General features: G+C 35.4%; 1 protein-coding gene across 3 annotated transcripts in view; it reads right to left on the bottom strand.

Annotated features, from left to right (window-relative positions):
* XPR1 (xenotropic and polytropic retrovirus receptor 1) overlaps positions 1 to 24,253 on the bottom strand; it is a 255,184-nt gene that overhangs the window by 59,833 nt on the left and 171,098 nt on the right. For all 3 annotated transcript variants that reach the window (XM_055255271.2, XM_055255272.1, XM_055255273.2), the window contains exons 5-7: positions 21,838 to 21,987; positions 21,499 to 21,582; positions 14,090 to 14,171 (exon numbers count right to left, since the gene is read on the bottom strand). In XM_055255271.2, the coding sequence (XP_055111246.1) occupies positions 14,090 to 14,171; positions 21,499 to 21,582; positions 21,838 to 21,987 (316 nt within the window). The remainder of the gene's footprint in view (positions 1 to 14,089; positions 14,172 to 21,498; positions 21,583 to 21,837; positions 21,988 to 24,253) is intronic.

Raw genomic sequence — 24,253 nt, 5'->3', positions numbered from 1 at the left:
AAAATTCATAACATCCCTTGAATTAATAATCTTTTGTCTTCATTCTCAATGATATAGCCCTGGCATAGAAATTTTTCATAAATAAAACCTAAACCTAGATTATCTATCTATCTATCTATCTATCTATCTATCTATCTATCTATCTATCTATCTATCTTTTTGAGACAGAGTCTCACTCTGTTGCCAGGCTGGAGTGCAGTGGCGTGACCTCGGCTCACTGCAACCTCCGACTCCCTGGTTCAAGTGATTCTCCTGCCTCAGTCTCCCCAGTAACTGGGATTACAGGCACGCACCACCACGCCCAGCTAATTTTTGTATTTTTAGTAGAGACAGGGTTTCACCATGTTGGCCAGGATGGTCTTGATCTCCTGACCTCATGATCCACCCACATTGGCCTCCCAAAGTGTTGGGATTACAGGTGTGAACCACCCCGCCTGGGCAAACCTAGATTATTTTAAGAGCCTTATAAAGTCGCCTGTGGGTTCTTTCTCGTCTTCGTTTTACTCTGCAGAATGTCACTAGAATAATTTCCCAAAACTTGACTTTCAGCATGTCATCCCATTGTTCCACTAGTTTTTTAGATTACAAAGAATCATGGTGAAGTGGCTTAGAATCATGTGATCAGTTCTGTCAGTTGGGGATCTGGCATGACAAAACCTCTTTGGCTTCATTTACTCCATTATTAAACTGGATATAGTAATACCTACCTCACAGAGTTGCCATGAAAATGAGAAGGAACAGTACACACGAAAGTAGTGTGAAAATTTAAGTGTCATATAAATTACAATAGTTAATATTTATGGAACGCTTACTATGTGCTAAGCACTGTTCTCAGTATTTTTACATAGAATAATTGGTAATTCATTTAACCATCACAATGGCTCTTTGAGTTAAAAAACATTATCTCCATTTGATTAGGAAACTAGAGCACAGAGAGGTTGTCATTTCCTTAGTTACTGAGCTAAGCTAGGATTTGAACCCAGTTTTGCTCCAAAGCTCATACTCTTAAGCACTATATTCTATTGCCCACATGTCCACACAAATGTTCAATATCATTTTCTATGGCTCACCAGTAATTATAATGTTCAAATACTTTAGATACCTTAGCCTCACAATTCAAATTCTTCATAATCTAATCACCAACTCACTTTTCCCAAACTTAACTCTTGACTCGTGATGAATTTTATTATCCTTTTAATATGTTTGTTTTTCACATTTCCTTATGTTGTTCCCTCTACTTAAAATGGCCTTGTTCTTTCTCTCCACGAATTCAAATTCTACTTAGCATTAAGAGCCAGATCCTGGATCCTTACCTGTTCATAAATTCACTGAATCAACGTATTTGGTTTTGAGCCCACTGTATGAGAAACATTTCCATTTGGCCTAATGATTTTCCAAATAACTATAAAATTTATTGACAGTACTGCTCATTTGGAATTTAATTATATACAAACTTTTTTTTTTTTTTTTGAGATGGAGTCTTGCTCTGTCGCTTAGACTGGAGTGCAGTGGTGTTATCTCAGCTCACTGCAACCTCTGCCTCCGGCGTTCAAGCGATTCTCTTGCCTCAGCCTCCCAAGTGGCTGGGATTACAGGTGCGTGACACCACACCCAGCTAATTTTTTGTATTTTTAGTAGAGACGGGGTTTCATTATGTTGGCCAGGCTGGTCTCGAACTCCTGACCTCAGGTGATCTGCTCTCCTCAGCCTCCCAAAGTGCTGGGATTACAGGAGTGAGCCACCATGCCCAGCCTATATACTAATTTATATACTTAATTAAATAACCATTTATTGTTTACCTTTGTATTCTCTGCAGTATATAGAAGACTTAATAATTTTAAAATAACAGGGTAGAGAAAGCCTTTGCTTTGGAATCAAGTACTACAGACCAGATTTCAAATCCTAGCTATGCCAAATTATTTATTTATTTTTTAAGTCTCTGTTTCTTTGTTGATCAATGGGGATAATATCTATTCTCATAAGTTTATTAAGAAGATTAAATGTGAATAACATATATCAAATGCCTAGAATAAAGTTTGGCTCATTATGAGTATTCAATATATATTAGTTTCCTTTTCCTTTTACTTGAGGAAACTTTATTCCTTCATTTGACAAGTATTGATTAGGTGCCTATTATACCTGACACCATTCTAAGAGCTAGCGATTCAGTGATGAACAACAGACAAAATACCTATCTTCAGGAAATTTCTGTTCTGTATAAAGTCAGATAAGGGATTTGAAGGAAAAATACAGTAAGGAGATAAAGAATGATGTTAGGTGTTCTTTTAGGTAGGGCGGTCAGGGAAGACTCTCAGGAGATGACACTTAAGGAGATGATCTTAAGGAAACAGAGAACAAACCATTGGAATGTTTGGGGGAAGACAGCTCCTTGTAGAGAGGGAAAGTACAAAGGGCCTTAAGATAGATTGCTCTAGGAAGAAAGCCAAGTTACTATGATTGGAACAAACAAAGGTATAGTGGTAAAGAACTGGTCAGCAGTAGATCAGACAGAGCTCTTCAGTACTTTGTCAAGACTTAAGCTTTTACTCTGATGTACAAGCCTGTAGAAGGTTTTGTACATATGTGGCATGACCTCATGAATTACTTTAAAGGGCTACTCTAGCTGTTAAGTGAACAGACTACAAGTGAACAAGTACAAAGGCAAGATTAGTTAGGAATTTATAAATGGAAAATGATATATAGTTTTATATCCTGATTCCTCAGCAAAGACCACAGATACATTACAACAGTCAGGAAACAAAAATAACACAAATCCCAAAGAATCCACAATAAAACTACTAGAATTAGTAAATTCATCACAGTTGTAGAGTACAAGATCAACACACAAAATTCAGTTGTGTTTGCATACATCAGCAATGAGCAATCTGAAAATGAAATTAAGAAAATAATTCTAACTACAATAGCATTCAAAAGAATAAAACATCTAGAAATAACTTTTACCAAGTAAGTGAAAGACTTGTATACTACAAACTCAAAACATTGCTGAAAGAAATTAAAGTAGAAAAGAATTCTGTGTTCATGGATTGAAAGATTTAATATTGTTAAGATGGCAATACTACCCAAAGCAATCTACAGATTTAATGCAATCCTTATCAAAATTCCAATGGCTTTTTTTTTCAGAACCGAAAAAGTCAATCCTTAAATTCATATGGAATTCCAAGAGGTCCCAAATAGCTAAAACAATAATGAAAAAAGAACAAAGTTAGGGACTCATACTTTGTCATTTTAAAACTTACTACAAAGCTATAGTAATCAAAACTTTGTGGCACTGGTATGAATACAGACATATAGATGAATGGAATAGCACGGGGAATCCAGAGATAAATCTATACATCGATGGCTGATTGATTTTCAACATGAGTGCCAACACCATTCAGTGGAAAAGAATATTCTCTTCAACAACTTAGTCCTCTGACAACTGGATATTCACATGCAAAAAAATGAAGTTGGTCCCTTGTCTCACGTCATATACAAAAATTAATTCAAAACTCACTGATGACTTCAATATAGGAATTCAAACCATAAAACTCCAAAGAAAACATAAGGATATATCTTCATGACCTTGAATTTGGCAATGGATTCTTAGGTATCACAACAAAAGTAAAAGTAACATGAAACAAAACGAAAAATAGATAAATGAGACTTCATCAAAATTTAAAACATCAGTAGACATTACCAAGAAAGTAAAAAAAAAAAAAAAGGGAGAAATATTTGCAAATCATTTATGTAATATAAGGGTCTAGTATCTAGAATACATGAAGAACTTTTATAACAATGAAAAAATGAACAACCCAATTAAAATAGGGCAAAGGACCTGGATAGACATTTGTCCAAAAATATATATAAATGGCCAATGAGCACATGAAAAGATGCTTAATATGATTAGCCATTAAGGAAATGCAAATTAAAACCACAACGAGATACCACTTTGCACCCATTTGTATGGATATAATGAAGAAAACAAAAACACAGAAAACAAGGGTTGGCAAGGATGTGCAGAAAACAGAATCCTCATAAACTGCTAGTAGGAATGGAAAATGGTAAAGCTTCTGTGAAAAACAGTTTGGTGGCTCCTCAGAAAATTAAACAGGTACTAAACAAATCCATGTTTATGCATGTTCCTAACAGTACCATTCACAATAGCCAAAAGATAGAAATAACCCAAATGTCCATCAATGAATGAATGGATAAACAAATTGTGATAATACACAAAATGGAGTATTACTCAGCCATAAAAAGAACGAAGTACTGATACATGCTACAACATGGATGAACCTTGAAAACATTATGCCAAGTAAAAGAAGCCAAACACAAAATACCACATACCGTATGATGCCATTTATGGACATACCCAGAATAGGAACATTCATAGAGACAGAAGGCAGATTAGTGGTTGCCAGCAGCTGAGGAGAGGGAATGGTGAGTGGGGTTTCCTTTTGGGCTGATGAAAATGTCTGGGAACTAGATAGACGTGGTGGTTGTACAACACTATGAAAGTACTTGAATGCCACTGAGTTATTAACTTTAAAATGGTTTATTTTATGTTATGTGAACTTCACCTCAATAAAAAAAAACAGAAAAGGAAAAAAGTAATAAATATATCTTAAGATGTTATTACTAATTCCTATGTTAGATGTGTGTGTGTGTGTGTATATATGTGTATATATATATGTGTGTGTGTGAAAATATATATATATATATATATATATATATATAATATGTTTTTTTTTTTTTTTTTTTGAGACAGAGTCTTGCTCTGTCACCCAGGCTGGAGTGCAATGGCATGATCCTGGCTCATTGTACCCTCCCCCTCCCAGGTTCAAGTGATTCTCCTGCCTCAGCCTCCCAAGTACCTGGGATTACAGGTGCACACCACCACACCCAGGGAATTTTTTTTGTAATTTTAGTAGATACGGGGTTTTGCCACGTTGCCTAGGTTGGTCTCGAACTCCTGAGCTCAGGCAATCCACCCGCCTCAGCCTCCCAAAGTGCTAGGATTACAGGCGTGAGCCACCGCGCCCAGCCTAGGCATATATTTTGAACTGTTTTAGTAGTGGTGGTGATAGATTCGCTCTAATATGTCAAAATTTTCTAATTCTGTCTAGTTAATATCTGTGGCCATACACAAAAGAAAGCAAAACAGCCTGGTTAGGGTTCAAATATTCATGACCCTAGCAACAGTAGTATTCTGTTCTACATAGGAAGAAAATTGCCATGAACAGAAAATGTAATCCATATTTATAAAATCTAAACACATATTTATCTAAGTTCTACTTGATAACATAGGAACTAGAAAATCTCTAAGGCTTTCAGTAAATATGATCTGAATAAAGTATCCTTGAACTCCACAATTTGTTAGAAAAGTCAGCAAAAACCAAAACAGCAGCAACAACAACAAAAACCCCAAGGACCTTTGTAAAACAATAAATGCTAAAGATATATTCTTCCGAATGAAAATACTATATTTAAGCTAATGAACTTATTTACTTTCAAAATGGTTCAAAAAACAGGGACCAGGCATGGTGGCTCCTGTAATCCCAGTGTTCTGGGAGGCCAAAGTGGGAGGATCACTGGAGGCAAAGAGTTCAAGACCAGCCTAAGCAATATAGTGAGACCCTGTCTCTACAAAAAAGTTAAAAAATTAGCCAGGCATGGTGCTACTGCATGCTTGTATTCCTGGCTACTCAAGAGTCTGAGGCAGGAGGATCACCTGAGCCCAGGAGGTCTAGGCTGCAGTGAGCTAGGATGGGGCCACTGTACTCCAGCCTGGGCAACAGAGAGAGACCCTGTCTCTGAAGGAAAAAAAAAAGTTTCAAAAAGCAAAACGCAATTTTATCTGTTAATAGTCAAGTTATTCATCAAAGATCCGAAACTTTCAATTGCACATAAATCTAAAACCTAAGGGCATATATAAGCAATACAATGAAACCTCCTTCATTTGGCATGATCTCCCTGAAGCAAGCTTTTGTAGATTTACTGGGGATTAAACCACAATAACTCTTGCTAGACAAGATCATCATAAAAAATTCCAGGGAATCAAAAAACAAATTAGTATCATTTCTTTTCAAGAATAAGTATATCATCTCTCTGATCCATGAGTCCCAAGAATAAAAGATATATAAGGTCCCATCACAAACTTCCCATGGCTTCATGAATTTTTAACTTAAAAATCAGCTAACATTCATTAAGCATTTATTTTGGAGTAAACAATGTGCTCAATGTTTTTCATGCACAATTTCATTAGTTCTCACAGCAACACTATAAATTGGTTTTTCTCAGCAGATACATGAAGAAACTAAGGCTTACTCAAAATAGGTTCCTTGCCCAGGATCACAAGGATTTAATAACCCTACAATCTGGCTCCAAAGCCTGCACACTTAACAACAGTGGGGCTAGGTTGTGTATGTAAGCCAATACGTACCTGTTTTTTTTTTTTTAAAAAAAACAACCCAAACAGAAGTTTGTTCTAAAACTTACAAAATTACAGTCCTCTCTGTATTAAGTTGCCATATCACTTTTCTTTAAAGGAACATTAAAAAAATTTTAACAAGTAATGTATGTGTATAGGAAAAGAACCACAAATATTATAAAGAATATGAGAAGCCTCGTCTCACTCCAGATCTTCTGAAGAAAACCATGTTAACAATTTGTCTATTATCTTTCAAGAACTTCTTGATGCATACAGAAACACATACTGACTATTTTTTAAAAAACAAATCACCAATTACAACTGGGAGCATGCTATATATGCTATTCCACACCTTTTTTTTTTTTTTTTTTCACTTATATCCTGGAGTGGAGATTTTCCAGTATCAGTGCACAAAGATCTCACTCATTTTCTAATGTCAACTTTTTGAATCTAAGTGTTACATACATATAGAAAAATGGATAAATCCTAAGTATACAGCATGATGAAGAATGAAGTGAATCAGCACCCAGAACACAGCATATCACAAGCATCCTAGAAGTTCCGGCTCATATTCTTTCCAATTGTTATCCATTCCCCAAGGGTAAACTCCTGATTTTTGCCTGTTTTTTGAACTCCATGTAAATGGAATCATGTAATATGTATTCTTTGTGTCTGGCTTGTTTTGTTCAACATTTGTGAGAGTCATCACGTTCTTGTATGTAGTTATAGTTTGTTATTCTCATCACTTACAGTTATGTGAGCCTATTGCTCCTAGGCTACAAACCTGTCCACCATGTTACTGTACAGAATACTGTAGGCAACTGTAACACAATGGTAGTATTTGTTTCTAAACACAGAAAAGACACAGTAAAAATACAGTATAAAAGATAAAAAATGGTACACCTGTACAGGGTACTTACAATGAATGGAGCTATAGGACTGGAAGTTGCTCTGGTGAGTCAGTGAGTGAGTGGTGAGTAAATGTGAAGACCTAGGACATTACACTATTGTGGACGTTATATATACTGTACACTTAGGCTACACTGAATTTATAAAAAAAATTTTTTCTTTCTTCAATAATAAATTAACCTTAGCTCACTGTAACTTTTTAACTTTATAAACTTAAAAAATTTTGAAATCTTTTTAACTCTTTTGTAATAATACCTAGCCTAAAACATGGACATACTGTATAACAATACAGACATCTTATTCTATATACTTTTTTCTATTTTTACATTTTTTAATTTTAATTTTTACTTTTTAAACCTTCTTAAAAACTAAGGCATTAACACACATATTAGCCTAGGCCTACACATGATCAGAATCACCAATATCACTGTCTTCCACCTCCACATCTTGTCCCACTGGAAGGTCTTTGGGGCAATAACACACAGGGAGCTGTCATCTCCTATTCTATTAATGCCTTCTTCTGGAACACCTCCCGAAGGACCTGCCTGAGGTTGTTTTACAGTTAACTCTTTTATTAACAAGTAGGAGGAGTTCACTCTAAAATAATAAATAGCATAGCATATACATAAATCAGTAATAGTCATTTATTATCATGATCAAGTATTATGTACATGAATTTTAAGTGCTAAACTTTTATATGGCTGGCAATGCAATATGTTTGCTTATACCAACATTGCCACAAGCATGTAAGTAATGTGTTATGCTATGATGGCTATGCCGTCCATTATGCAACAGGAATTTTTCAGTTCCATTATAATCTTATGGGACTACCTTCATATCTGCAGTCTGCTGCTGACCAAGACATTGTTACATGGTGCATGACTGGATACTATTACAAACAATATTACTTAAGTGTTCTCATACATGTCTTTTGGTGGACATATGTAAGCATTTCTATTAGAACTGGGTCATAGGTTAGTACAGGAGTTTCCAATCTCCAGGCCATGGACCAGTACTGGTCCGTGCTCTGTCAGGAACCAGGCCACACAGCAGGAGGTGAGTGGCTGGTGAGAGAGCATTACCTTCTGAGTTCCGCCTCCTGTCAGATCAACGGCATTAGATTCTCATAGGAGCACGAACCCTACTGTGAGCTGCACACGGGAGGGATCTCTAGGTTGCACGCTCCTTATGAGAATCTAACTAATGCCTGATGATCGGAGGTGGAAGGGTTTCATCTTGAAACCATCCCCCTACCTACCCGCCGGCCCAGTGAAAAAATTGTCTTCCACAAAACTGATTCCTGTTGCCAAAAAGTTCTCCAAAGTGCTGTGTCCATTTTCACTCCCACCATTACCTCGTTCATTTTAATATCTCCATGGTATTCCACTGTATAGAGGTAATATAATTTAAAGAACTATCAATTTATGAATATTTGAGTGGTTTCTAGGATTTTTCTACTATAAACAAAATGGCAATGACTATGCTTCTGGCATACATGTCTTTGCAACCATGTACAAGTATGTTTGTAGGATAAATTTCTAGAAACAAAAAGGCTTAATCAACATAATTTTGCTTAAAATTTTTACACACATTGCCAAATTATCCTCCAAAGAGATAGCAACAATGAGTACTCTTACCACTAGTGTGCCAGAGCCTATTTCATACCTTATATCCACTGTAAATGGTCAAACCAGTAAGTGAAATATGGTATACTGTTATTGTACCAAATTAAGTTATATATGTTAGTAGGAACCTGCAAAAGAAAGAAGTTTGAAAAAAAAATCTAAACAGTCAACTTTTCATCTTCACAAAATTAAGTATCTGAAACGTGATTTTCAGAGAAATTATTAAACACTAGGTCATGTCCCCTTGAAAAACCACAGCAATTATGCACATTTTTTAATGTGAATGTTTGAAAAAAGGAATCGTGCTTGTACATGCATACTACGACTGTGTTTCTCTTTGACTCTCAATACTGTTATCTTTCAAGCACCCGCTGGGAGATAAATAAGGACAGACAGCTGGCTTTAACTATATTTACCCTCTCCCCTACAACACACACAAAGATCAAACAAAGAAGGGTTCTGAGGTGAGAAAACATAATGCGTAACACTAAATGCATACACCGCACACATAAAAAACAAATCAGAATGTCTAATAAAAACATAGTCTGTATATACTAAAGAAAAAAACCCCTCAAATTGTAAAACTTTCAATTAATTCACATAAAAAGAATGGAAAAATGTATTTTTTTCTTATGTCTTTTTTTAATGATGATAATACCACCATGCTCATCTTAACAAACAACCCCATCAAAAAGTGGGCGAAGGACATGAACAGACACTTCTCAAAAGAAGACATTCATACTGCCAACAAAAAACATGAAAAAATGCTCATCATCACTGGCCATCAGAGAAATGCAAATCAAAACCACAATGAGATACCATCTCACACCAGTTAGAATGGCCATCATTAAAAAGTCAGGAAACAACAGGTGCTGGAGAGGATGTGGAGAAATAGGAACACTTTTACACTGTTGGTGGGACTGTAAACTAGTTCAACCATTGTGGAAGTCAGTGTGGCGATTCCTCAGGGATCTAGAACTAGAAATACCATTTGACCCAGCCATCCCATTACTGGGTATATACCCAAAGGACTATAAATCATGCTGCTATAAAGACACATGTACACGTATGTTTACTGTGGCACTATTCACAATAGCAAAGACTTGGAACCAACCCAAATGTCCAACAACGATAGACTGGATTAAGAAAATGTGGCAAATATATAGCACGGAATACTATGCAGCCATAAAAAATGATGAGTTCATGTCTTTTGTAGGGACATGGATGAAACTGGAAATCATCATTCTCAGTAAACTATTGCAAGGACAAAAAACCAAACACCGCATGTTCTCACTCATAGGTGGAATTGAACAATGAGAACACAAGGACACAGGAAGGGGAACATCACACTCCGGGGACTGTTGTGTGGTGGGGGGAGGGGGGAGGGACAGCATTAGGAGATATACCTAATGCTAAATGACAAGTTAATGGGTGCAGCACAGCAACATGGCATAGATACCTATGTAACAAACCTGCACATTGTGCACATGTACCCTAAAACTTAAAGTATAATAATAATTAAAAAAAAGAAAATTAAACAAAAAAAATTCCACCCACTAATGACTAAGGTATTTTCTACAGAAAGAACAACCCCCACCATATATACCTTATACTGACATAGCACTTTGCAGCTACAAACATGTTTTACTTACACTTCTTATCTGATCCCTATGAGCTGGCCTCAAGCTATCTTTTCACCCTTATCATCTAATATTCCCCTTCACCTTTGGCCAATTTATCACTTCTTTCTTTCATAACTCACTCCCTTCTTCTACACTCCATCCCCACCCCAGGTCAACTAATCTCTTTGCTCATCTGTCTCCTTCTCTCGAAATGGCTTTGATTCCACCAATGTCTAGCATAAACGTTATTTCTTCCATAAAGTATTCCCTGATGCTCTCATTTAAAAGTAATCAGTTGTCTCTTTGAACTGCTTAGAATATTTAACACCTTCTATCTTACAGTATATTGCTTTAATATATGCCTTAATCTCCCTGGCATAATACATTTCATAAGGAAAGGGATTCTCTTAATTATCTTAAGACTTGTAGGCATCAAGCATAACCCTTAGACACATAAAATTTACTTGCTGAATGAATGAATGAACCCTAAACAACCCTGCAAATTTAAGGTGTTAAGCTCATTTAACAGATGAGGAAACTGTTTCAGAGAAGTTAAATGATGTCCTTAAAGCCAAAACAACTAACAGTGGAGGTGAAACTGAAACCCATGCAGGCCTTTTGTTCTTTCCACTACAGCTAGCTTGATAACATAGATCTGAGTTTTTTAATTTATTATTTTCATGTATTCTATGTAAGTAAACTGTATTCACCTAAGGAAATAGAACCAGATTAAAATATGATCATAAATTATAGCAACACTACATCATAAACTCAGGGTTGACGATAACTATTAGAGTTGATTTTTAGTAACTGGTAGGAAGAAGAACTCTAACAATACAAATGAAAACACACTGTTAATAGGTAAAATTCATATGCTCTCTAAAAGCCATTACAATGTAGGTTATCATTTCATAATATACAATTGATAGTCTTAAGCAGAATGTTTATGAGGAATAATTAGTTCAGTAAATTATCTCTCGAACATCTACTATAAACTTGACAATGTGTTGGGAACTTAAAATGCAACAATACATAGTCCCTGCGATCAAGAATAGTAAGTATGACAGTGACATAAAGCTTCCTTATTTGGGCATTATGATGATTACTAAAAGTTTGAAATGGAATATTATGGCATCTATATATGAATATATATATTGAATATATATGGATATTCAAATAATGGCATCTATTTTTAAATCACACAGGTTGATGCAAAAGTAATTGCAGTTTTTGCCATTAAAAGTAATGGCAACTTTTGCACCAACCTAATATTTCTTTGCAGACGTCACTGAACAAAATTTAGCCCTTTATTAATGATTCAGTTATTATTATGAGCACAATTACATAGACCCTTAGGTATACCAAGGTTATCTGTCCTTAAAAGTCCTTGACTATAAGAAGTTTTGAGATTTGTGTCTGTTTTTCTGCTGTTTGTGCATGTGTTTTCTGAATATCACTTAATTTCATCTTTCTCCTTCTCTTCCAGCCAAACTTCCCCAATACTTTTCAAGCCCCTACTATGGTCTAAGCAGTGTTCTAAGTGCTAGAGATACAGGAGAGACAAATGCCCAGGCATCAAGAAAATTTATATTCCAGTGGAAAAACAGATCACAAGAAATATAAATATATAATATATAATGTCAGGTAAGTATACGTACTCAGAAGAAAACTAACGTAGGCTAAAGGGACAGAACAGATTATTTTAGGGTTGGGTGATCAGGGAACGCTTTACTAAGAATGTAGCATTTGAATACAGACAAGTGATGAAATAAGCTAGGTAGACATCTTGGGGAAGAGCTCTTTAGGCAACTGCAAAGGCTCTTAGATTAGAATGAGCTTGATGCATCTAAGAAATACTAACACAAATGTGGTTGGAAACAAAGTGAAGCTGAGTGTGGGGGAAGATGACAGAATATAGTATCGGAAAGACCCACAGAGGTGAGATCCTGTAAGTTCTTGCAGGCAATGGTAAGGAGTTTGAATTTTATTTTAAGAGTAGCCATGAATGAATTTTGAATAGGAGAGTGACATGATCTAACTTCCATGGAGGGGGGGAAGACACTAGTAGCTATAAGGAGGCAAGAGTAGATGCAAGGAGACTGAGTCCAGAAGGCTGCTATATACTAAACAGGAAATGGCTGCTGGCCGGGCGCTGTGGCTCATGCCTGTAACCCCAGCACTTTGGGAGGCCGAGGTGGGTGGATCATGAGGTCAGGAGTTCAAGACCAGTCTGGCCAACATAGTGAAACCCCGTCTCTACTAAAAATACAAAAAATTAGCTAGGTGTGGTGGTGTGTGCCTGTAATCCCAGCTATTCAGGAGGCTGAGGCAGATGGGGCGACAGTGCGAGACTCCGTGTCAAAAAAAAAAAAAAAAAAAGAAATGGCTGCTTAGACAAGAGTGGCACTGGCCAAGGTGGTGAGAAGTAAACATATTTAGAACATATTTTGAAGACAGACCAATAAGATTTGCTGATGGACTGAAGACTAAATATGAGGGAAAAGAGAAACTAAAAGATTTCGGACTGAGAAATGGATGAAAGGTGATGCCAGAGAGAAGAGCATATTTGGGGGGTAAAAATCAAGGGATCTTTTGTCTGTGTAAGTCTGAGATATCTACTAGACAAATCCAACTAGCCAAGTAGACATCTTTCAGAAGAGAGAACATATATTTGGGAGTCATTAGCATATAGATGTTATTTATAGCCATAGGCTTGAATAAGATTGCCTAGATAGGAAACAAATATAGACAGAGGAGATTGAAGGATTGAGCCCAGCACTATACCCCAACATTTTGATGTCACAAAGAAAAGTATAGCTAGCAAAGGAGACTGGTAACAAACTGCCAGTAAAATTTAACAGGAAAACCAGCAGAGTGTGGTTTCTCCAGAAAAAAACAAACAAACAAAGTGTTTCAGAAGAGGTGACTGATAATGTCAAATGCTACTGTGGGGTGTGTCAAATTCTTTGGAGAGACTTAGTAAGATTACGCTTCCTTTGCTGCTATATCATTTTTTTGACGTGAGTGCAGCTGCTCCTAGGAATCCTTCCTATCTCTAATTGTTTTTACTTCTATAGAATAGGAAATTATACAACCAAGCTTCTTAACACTACATGCAAAGTAATTGTAAATAGATTCTGAAAAGGATGTGAGAGGGTCTCCAATAAGCAAAGTGAAAGAGCTTTGTGAGTGAATTTTGTAACTTTATCCTCATCTATGATCAAGAGAGCCAAGGTTTTTGATAAATAAACTCTGAAAAATTATATAGACATTATATACAGAAACTGGAAAATGTTTTAGAGAATAACCATACCCAAATGGGGAAAAAACGCCAACAAAACAAACAACTAAAAAAAACATATTTATAAGGACAAGAAACTTAGCCCTGATAGATTTATCTTTCAGTAGCTTTGGTAGTTGCATGCATAATTCCTTACAGAGGGGCAGAATATGACACAGGCATATTAGTAAGAATAAATTAATTCAAAATTTAAACTACTTACCGGCAAGCACAAGGGTAATATTCAGTACAATGAATATTCCACAAAATAGGCCAACTCTAAAAGTAGTCCATGCTGGTGCAGGCTGTGGACAGAAAAATAGCATTCTGAGTACAGGACAAAACACATTGTATTTACTATACGCTGTAATAAAATAGTAGAATGAGTCTCAAAGTTCTACCATGAAAATAACATTTTATGTTCTAAATGTTTATAAATCTGAACCAGAGAATCAACCTTCATCATCCTGTAATACTATTCAAGTTGCCAATTAATCAAGATTTTTTATAGAAATCTGTGTCATGAAATAAGCAAGATTATAATCTTAGGCATTAAATTACAGTATGTGGATTCTACACTCGAGGAATCAGCCAACTGTGGATTGAAAATATTCAGGAACAAAAACCAGTAAAAAATAACAAAACAACAAGAAAAAGTAATACAAATAAAAACACTGAGTATTAACAACTATTTATACAGCATTTACATTGTATTAGGTTTTATAAGTAACCCAGAGATCATTTAAAGTATTTAAGAGGATGTGTGCAGGTTATATGCAATATTATGCCATTTTATAAGGGACTTGAGCATCCATGGATTTTGGTATCCACAGGATCCTGGAAACAATCTCCAACAGATACTAAGGAACGACTCTCTCTCTATATCTATATATCTATATCTATCTATATCTATATATATCTATATATCTATATCTATCTATATCTATATATCTATATCTATATATATCTATATATATCTATATATCTATATCTATATATATCTATATATATCTATATATCTATATCTATATATATCTATATATCTATATACATACACACATATATATATACACACACACAGTTTTGTAAATAGGAGAGAGTTATATGCAATTTCATTTTTACAATGTATATATCTCTAAATTTTTAAAGTCAGTATTACTCAGAGTTTGCACATTTGGTACAACAGATAAAATTAGAGACGATGGTGGGGGCAAGAACGCTTACTTTCTGATAGTACTTACATTATTATACTGAGGGAGCATTTTTTTTTTTTTTTTTTTTTTTTCTGAGACAAGGTCTCGTCCTATCACCTAGGCTGGAGCGCAGGGGTGCGATGAGGGCTTACTAAAGCCTCAACTTCCCAGACTCAAGTGATTCTCCACTTCAGCCTCCAGAGTAGCTGGGACTACTGTGTGTGCCACCACACCCAGCTAAGTTTTGTATTTTTTGTAGAGATGGGGTTTCACTGTTTTGCCCAGGCTGGTCTTGAACTCCTGGACTCAAGCAATCCACCAGCCTTGGCCTCTCAAAGTGCTGGGATTACAGGTGTAAGCCACAGTGCACGGCCCATACTGGGGTAATTTAAAGTAAATTTTTCAAGATATACGAGAGGTTCTTTTTTTTTTTTTTAGTGTTTTAAAATAAAGACTTTATTGACACTACAGGTCCATAATGAGAGAATAGGATCCACCCCACATGTCTTCACTGTAGACCCAGGTTATCAGGAACACTGCTGTGCACTATAGCAGAGAGAAAGAGAGCTCTGGAGGGTCTTGGATTGGTCAAGTGCTGTGGCCCAGAAATGACACATATCACCTTGGCTTCCATCTCATTGCCAACATCATGCACATCATCCATCCAACAAGGATTACACCAAGGCAGACAGAAAAGAGTCCAGTGGTTGCCTGAAACTGCTGATAGTACCAAACCCTATGATTTTCCCATCTGACAACTGAGATGGCTACTAACTGGCTAATGAATGGGAGCATCTAAAGCACGGAGACACTGGACAAAGAGAAGATTCACATCCCTGGTGGGACAGACTGGGAAGGTCAGAGACTTCATCGTGATACTCAGAATGGCTCACAATTTAAAACTTATGAAGTGTTTATTTCTGTGGTTTTCCATTTAATATTTTTAGACCTCAGTTGACTGCCATTTACTATGGGTAACAGAGCCCTGACAAATGAAACCTCAGATAAGGGGACTACTGTGCAGGGCTGTCAGCATCTAGAGTGGGGGATTGCTGGAAATCCTTGATGAACAGCATGAATGGCGATCACATGCCTTCAACCAAAACAATAGAGACATCTTTTTCTATCTTACAAAGAAGGCCTTTTGCGTCTTCTCTCACATTATCTAATAAATCCTCACAGTACCTCAAAACCTTGGATTAGGCATATTTTTCTCAAATGTTAAGGCTCAGTGATAAATTCATTAGTTTTCTTTTTTTTAATTTTTTATTATTATACTTTAGGTTTTAGGGTACATGTGCACAATGTGCAGGTTTGTTACATATGTATCCATGTGCCATGTTGTTTTGCTGCACCCATTAACTCATCATTTAGCATTAAGTATATCTCCTAATGCTGTCCCTCTCCCTCCCCCCACCCCACAACAGTCCCTGGAGTGTGATGTTCCCCTTCCTGTGTCCATGAGTTCTCATTGTTCAATTCCCACCTATGAGTGAGAACATGTGGTGTTTGGTTTTTTGTCCTTGTGATAGTTTATTGAGAATGATGGTTTCCAGTTTCATCCATGTCCCTACAAAGGATATGAACTCATCATTTTTTATGGCTGCATAGTATTCCATGGTGTATATGTGCCACATTTTCTTAATCCAGTCTATTGTTGTTGGACATTTGGGTTGGTTCCAAGTCTTTGCTATTGTGAATAGTGCCACAATAAACATACGTGTGCATGTGTCTTTATAGCAGCATGATTTATAGTCGTTTGGGTATATACCCAGTAATGGGATGGCTGAGTCAAATGGTATTTCTAGTTCTAGATCCCTGAGGAATAGCCACACTGACTTCCACAATGGTTGAACTAGTTTACAGTCCTACCAACAGTGTAAAAGTGTTCCTATTTCTCCACATCCTCTCCAGCACCTGTTGTTTCCTGACTTTTTAATGATGGCCATTCTAACTGGTGTGAGATGGTATCTCATTGTGGTTTTGATTTGCATTTCTCTGATGGCCAGTGATGATGAGCATTTTTGCATGTGTTTTTTGGCTGCATAAATGTCTTCTTTTGAGAAGTGTCTGCTCATGTCCTTCGCCCACTTTTTGATGGGGTTATTTTTTTCTTGTAAATTTGTTTGAGTTCATTGTAGATTCTGGATATTAGCCCTTTGTCAGATGAGTAGGTTGCAAAAATTTTCTCCCATTCTGTAGGTTGTCTGTTCACTCTGATGGTAGTTTCTTTTGCTGTGCGGAAGCTCTTTAGTTTAATTAGATCCCATTTGTCAATTTTGGCTTTTGTTGCCATTGCTTTTGGTGTTTTAGACATGAAGTCCTTGCCCACGCCTATGTCCTGAATGGTATTACCTAGGTTTTCTTGTAGGATTTTAATGGTTTTAGGTCTAACATTTAAGTCTTTAATCCATCTTGAATTAATTTTTGTATAAGGTGTAAGGAAGGGATCCAGTTTCAGCTTTCTACATATGGCTAGCCAGTTTTCCCAGCACCATTTATTAAATAGGGAATCCTTTCCCCATTGCTTGTTTTTGTCAGGTTTGTCAAAGATCAGATAGTTGTAGATATGTGGCATCATTTCTGAGGACTCTGTTCTGTTCCATTGATCTATGTCTCTGTTGTGGTACCAGTACCATGCTGTTTTGGTTACTGTAGCCTTGTAGTATAGTTTGAAGTCAGGTAGCGTGATGCCTCCAGCTTTGTTCTTTTGGCTTAGGATTGATAAGAAACTGATATATCAGAATCTCCCAAGTATGTAGGCTCAAAAATATTATCTATTATAATTTAATTTTATATTTAGAAAGTGATTTTTGAAACTTCTGCTTTCTAAAATAAATATGTAATAGAAAGTGCCTAAGATTGTAAATGTAAAGTGATGAGAAACACAGACAGAGATAATCTTATAGACTTAAAGATTTGCTGTGAATGTTATAAAATTTTTTGTTGTTAGAGATGATAGTACATTTCAGGTATTTTGTTTCCTAAAAACCTTCAAAAACAAAGCATTGAGACTCCCTCTGTCTTATTATTACTTAATAGAGTAACAGATCCTAACTGTATTGCTAGTTTCTGACTGAAAGCATACAAAAGATGGTCATTTGTCTTTTCCAAAGATAAAAAGTTATCTTTAGTTTTAAAAATTGTTTAATTTATCATATATACAAAAGAATGCATATAATTTATTTGGACTGTTAGAAATGAATAATAAACTGAACCTGTAACTATTATCCATATTTAGAAGCTGAACATTTCCATTAACTTTGAATTCCCTATTCCTCCCTGATCCCAAAACCTTCCCTCCTCACCAGAGATAACCATTTCCATATTTTCTTTAGCTTTACCATCTCTACAGGCATTCTTAAACACCTTAATTTTTTGAAACTAATTTTAAAATATTTATTCAAAAACAACTGACAGAAATAAATTGCACATACTTAAAGTATAGAATTTGTGTCTTTTCTCTCTGGATGCTTTTATGATACTCCTATTTCCAAGCAATTTGACAATAATATGCTCAGGATTTTTAAAAACTGCTTTACTGACTAAATTGATATACAATAAACTACATATATTTAAGGTGTACGATTTGATAAGTTTTGATACTGCATAAACATCTACAAAACCATCAGCATAATCAAGACAGAGAACATATCTACGACTCTCAAGAATTTCCCATGTGCCTTTGTAATCCTTTCCTCCCAGCCTACCCTACCCCACTCTGTTCACAAGCAACCACTGATCTGCTTTCTGTCACTATTTATTAGTTTGCATGTTTTCTTCAATCTTAGGTTAATGATATCATATAGTAGGTACCCTTTTTTTCTGCTTTCTTTCTCTCCACATAATTAATTTGAGGTTTATCGACATTGTTACATTTATCAATCAGTTATTCCTTTTTATTGCTCAGTAGTATTTCATTGTATGGATATACCACAAACTGTTTATCCATTCACCTATTGATAGACATTTGGGTTGTTTAGATGCTATGAACATTTGTGTAGAAATCTTTATATGAACATATATTTGCATTTGTCTTGGGTAAATACCCAGGAGTGTAATATCTAGATCATCTGGTAGGTGTACACTTTTAAGAAACTTCCAAACTGTTTTCAAATATGTTTATTCATTATACATTTTATTTTCCACCAAAGCATATTAGAAAAGAGAGTTCCTACTCCTCCATCATTAGTATGATTAGTCTTTTTAATCATTCTAACAGAGAATGTATTATCTTACTGTGGTTTTAATTGGCATTTCTATAATGCCTAAAGATATTGAGCATTTTGTCACATGCTAATTTGCCACCTGTACATCTGTGAAGAACTGTTCAGGTCTTTTGCTCATTTTTAAAAGTTGGGTTGATTGTTTTCCTTCTATTGAGTATTGGAGTTCTTTATATATTCTAAATATAAGTCCTTTAACAGATATGTTTTATAAATATTTTCTGCTAGTCTCTTGCTTTTCTTTTCACTCTCTTAATATGTCTTTTGAAGAGCATATGTTTTTTAACTTCGATGAGGTGCTTTTGGTGTCATTTCTAAGAAATCTTTGCATAACCCAATGTCATTAGGACTTTCTTCTATATTTTCTTCTAGAAATTCGTAGTTTCCAGTTTTCATTTAGATCTATGGTACATTTAGAATTGTATGGTGTGAAGTATGGATGAAAGCTCATTTTTTTTTTTTTTTTGGTATATGGAATTCAACTGTTTCAGCATCATTAGTTGAAAATGCTACCTTTCTCCACTAATCTGCTTTATATCTGTATCAAGTATCTGTTGTTCGTAATATGTTAGTCTATTTTTGGACACTCTATTCTGGTCCATTGATCTATTTGCCTACCATGACACTATTACCACACTCTCTTGATTACTGCAGCTTTAATAAGCTTTCATAAGGTAATGTTAATCCTTCAATTTATGTTCCAAAGTTGCTTTGGCTATTCTAGGTCCTCTGCCTTTCCATATACTTTTTTTTTTTTTTGGAGACAGAGTCTTCCTCTGTCACTCAGTGCAGTGGTACGATCTCGGCTCACTGCAACCTCCACCTCCTGGGTTCAAGTGATTCTTGTGTTTCAGCCTCTCAAGTAGCTGGGATTACAGGCATGTGCCACGAAGCCCAGCTAATTTTTGTATTTTAGTCGAGATGGGGTTTCATCATGTTGGCCAGGCTAGTCTTGAACTCCTGGCCTCAAGTGATCCATCTGCCTCAGCCTCCCAAATTTCTGGGATTACAGGCATAGAGCCATCGTGCCTGGCCTCCATATAAATTTTTAAATCCGCTTACCAATTTTACAAAGAAGTCTTCTGAGATTTCTGAGCTGGAACGTATTATATCTATAGATCACCTCAGGAAGAAACAACGTATCTTTAAAATACTGGGTTTGTGCAACATACCCATGAACATAGCATCTCTCTCATTCAAGTCTTTAATTTTGCTCAGCAGTGTTTTGTAGTTTTCAATGTAAAGGCCTTGAACATCTTTTGTCAGAATTATTACTAAGTATTGTATATTTTGATGATATCATAAATAGCATTGCTTTAACATTTTTTGATTTCCAATTGTTCTTGCAAGTATCTAGAGAAATGATTTTACATATTGGTCTTGTATTTGGCGACCCTGCTAAACTCATTTATTAGTTCTAGTAGGTATTCTATAGATTCACTAGATTTTCTACATAGATCATCAAGTCACTGGCAAAACCCACTGGTTTTACTTCTTCCTTTCTACCCTGAAGGTCTTTTATTTCTTTTTCTTCCCTTACCGCACTGGCTATAATCTCCAGCACAATGTTGAATACAGGTGTTAAAAGTGAATACCCTTTTTTGGGCCAAGTCTAAGGGAGAAAGCATGCAGTGTTTACCATTGAGTATGATAATAATTGTAGAGGTTTTATTTTTTTTTAATAGATGCCTTTCATTAGGCTATGGAAGCTCTTTCTGTTATTGATTTCTATTCCACTGTTGTCTGAAAATATACTTTGTATGACTTAAATCCTTCTATATTTACTGAGACTTGTTTTATGACACAGAAGATATCACTTAATAAATGCTTTCTTTTTTTATAACTACTGTGTAGATATCATTTAATAAATGCTTTTTTGGAGTAAGCTATATAGCAATCCAGCATATCTGAACCCACCAGATCATTTTTTTTTAAATCACATCTTAATCATTTGATGATACCAATAAGTTAACATGTCAGTAAGAATAAACAAGAGAAAGTACAGTATGAGAAGAGAAAGGTGGAAGACATTATAATTCAGAATGAAGTAAAAATAGCATATAGCATATAATGTTTAAAAAACTAAAATAAGAAAAGTAGCAACTACTTATAAACTTTGGCTGAAAATTTTTTTAAGATAATGGGGCCAGCTAAATATTGCGTTGATTATTAAATAGGTGAAACCAAACAAACTACTGGAACCAAATACTAACCTGAGCAGCTCCCAAAGGGGGGACACGTAAACGCTTCATAGCCTTTTGTCTGTCACCATCTTCAAGTTCATTGGTCACTACAGCCTAGAAAGACAAATTATTACATTTTGGTTAGGTTATACTAAACTTGAGTGATGCACAAATAATTCTGTACCATTTATATATATTATATTCTGATAACTTTTTGGTGAATGTATACTGATAAAGAAAATGAAAAAAAATCACAAGGCATATATATTCAAAGCTAGCAACTAGTTACAAAATAACAGAAATAAGAAATTGCTTCTAAAAATAAAATGTGTAACTGAAAATATGTGGTAAATAAAGAGATTATTGTACCTCAGTTTCAGAGATAAGTTGGTTGATTTTCTTGCATGTATAAAATGGGGCCACTTCTACGTGAGCCACTCGCCAATCTGCTCCACGAGATGTTTCCAGGATCTTGTCATGCTTTTTCAGGATTTTTCGAAACCCTGTAAAATTCAGATTCTACAGAACGAAATGAGAAACACAACTATAATTTCTACTACCATCAAAAAAGATGAAAAAGAATAAGCACTAAGCACTGACAGAGCTGGCTGGACAAAGATTGAGTACTCAAGGAAATGGCAAAGCTTTCATAAAAGCATCTACTACTAAAAGGATGACTCTTCTGTTATATTTCCTTTATTCATTTCAAGGTAGTATGCTATTAGTAACACAAAGAAACCCTGAACTATGAACCCTATTATTTCTCTTCCAAGTAAATTAATGAAAGTCCTAAGCTCAAAATGTTTTTGTTTCCTGTCTTCTATGTATAATTATTTTCAAAACAGCTAATTTCTATTATTTTGCTGCTTTGGTCAAAAGAATTATTTTCAGAAAACGTTTTGCATTTGCCCATGCACTGAACACATTTATTTAGTTCTTTATTTTTTGAAGGACTGGTACAGGAATACGTATCTCCCCCTGCCATGCAATCACGCACGTTCCAGTAAGGAAAATGGAAGATCATCTAGTGCTCTTAACTTTCATTTTCCTTCCACTCATTCTCAGTTTGGGTATGGGAGTGCTAAGAAGAGTAAGTAGAAAGGAAGAAGTGATCATACTTACAGGGTTCAGTTTATAATGGGTAGAAGCCCCTACTTTTCCTCAATTTCTACAATAACAAAATACTATACATTTCAACATCTCAAATTCTGTTGTTCTTTGCCCAGCATGCAAAAAAGCTAAAAACTCGATTTGCAAGGTTTGATCTTTAAACCAGAGGTCTCCCAAATTTGCTGATTACATGTCCCTAACAGTAAAAAATTGTGCACTCACTCCAAAACAGGCTTTCCTTACTTACTTGTTTACATATTTTTCCCTCATGCTTTAATGTATGATCTTAAAGTCTGTGTAGGGTGCATACATACATCATGACTTAGAGATAGCTTTTAATCAATCTTCCTTTCTCCTTCATTCTCAAAATAAATGTATTCTTACAGAATAGATGACCCCCAAAGAAGATAAAGCAGAACTTTCATAATTAATTATTACTTTTGTTTTCCCAAGGAGCATTTTATAATGACCCCAAACAAAAGTTGCTAGGAAAGTTAATACAATGAAATTTAACAAAGATTTTTCCATGTAACACACAAACATAATTTATGAACTATGAAATGGTAATGTTGTTATACCATTATAGGAAAGAGGAAATACATTTTATTTTTGTTTTTTAAATTATAAAGCGATGAACAAATCTCAAACCAAAGGAATTTATCACTATATAAATATATGTAATTATTTTTCTACTAAATTGTTTTCTTACTAGGTTTGTCTTCAAATGATAGAATATTAAATCACTAAAGAACAAAGTAGAATTATAGAAGAAAATGATAAAAATAAACACATGCATTAACAAGATTACTGCAGATATGGGACTTTAATTACTTTTTATTTTAAAATTCTAATATTCCAGGTAATACTTTTGTTACATAATCTTTAGTTTTAATATGGTGTATCATCCTATGACGATCCTAACCACTCACTATAAGTAATAATCACAAGAATAAAATGAAAAAAATAGTGCATAAGGTCTCCCTAAAGATTAGGGAGATGCTTTTCTCAATAACTTAAAAAAATATGATTTTATTGCAGCCCATGGACAGTAAAATTGGAAGGATTCTTTTAGCTGCAAGTTGAAAAGTCAGGGTCTTTGTTTTATTAGTGTCAGCTGCAGAAAAATTAACTATCTGATAGCTTTTGTAGAAATTTTGCTATTGGTTAGGAGGACTATAAAAACCCTTACGGGAGCATTGGCTCACGCCTGTAATCCCAGCACTTGGGAGGCTGAGCAGGCGATCACTTTAGGTCAGGAGTTGAAGACCAGCCTGGCCAACATGGTAAAACCCCATCTCTACTAAAAATACAAAAATTAGCTGGGGATGGTGGCGTGCGCCTGTAATCCCAGCTACTCAGGAGGCCGAGGTAGGAGCATTGCTTGAACCCAGGAGGCGGAGGTTGCAGTGAGCTGAGATCGTGTCATTGTACTCCAGCCTGGGTGACACAGTGAGACTCTGTTTCAAAAAAGAAAAAAAAAAAAGAAAGGAAAAAAAAGGAAAAGCCCTTACATAGCCAACAGTGGCTGGAGAGACGTATTATTTCTATTCATGACTATCAGACCTGTCTCTAAAAACAGGAAGCAAACTGTTAGTCCTTGAGTTGTAGGCTACCCCTAAATATTAAATATTATACCAAAGTTTTTAGAATATGAATCTTCAAAAATAGAAGTCTT

This window comes from Symphalangus syndactylus, chromosome 12 (assembly GCF_028878055.3).
Source record: "Symphalangus syndactylus isolate Jambi chromosome 12, NHGRI_mSymSyn1-v2.1_pri, whole genome shotgun sequence".
Classification (NCBI taxonomy): Eukaryota; Metazoa; Chordata; class Mammalia; order Primates; family Hylobatidae; genus Symphalangus; species Symphalangus syndactylus.
This window is presented reverse-complemented; position numbering and strand designations above follow the sequence as displayed.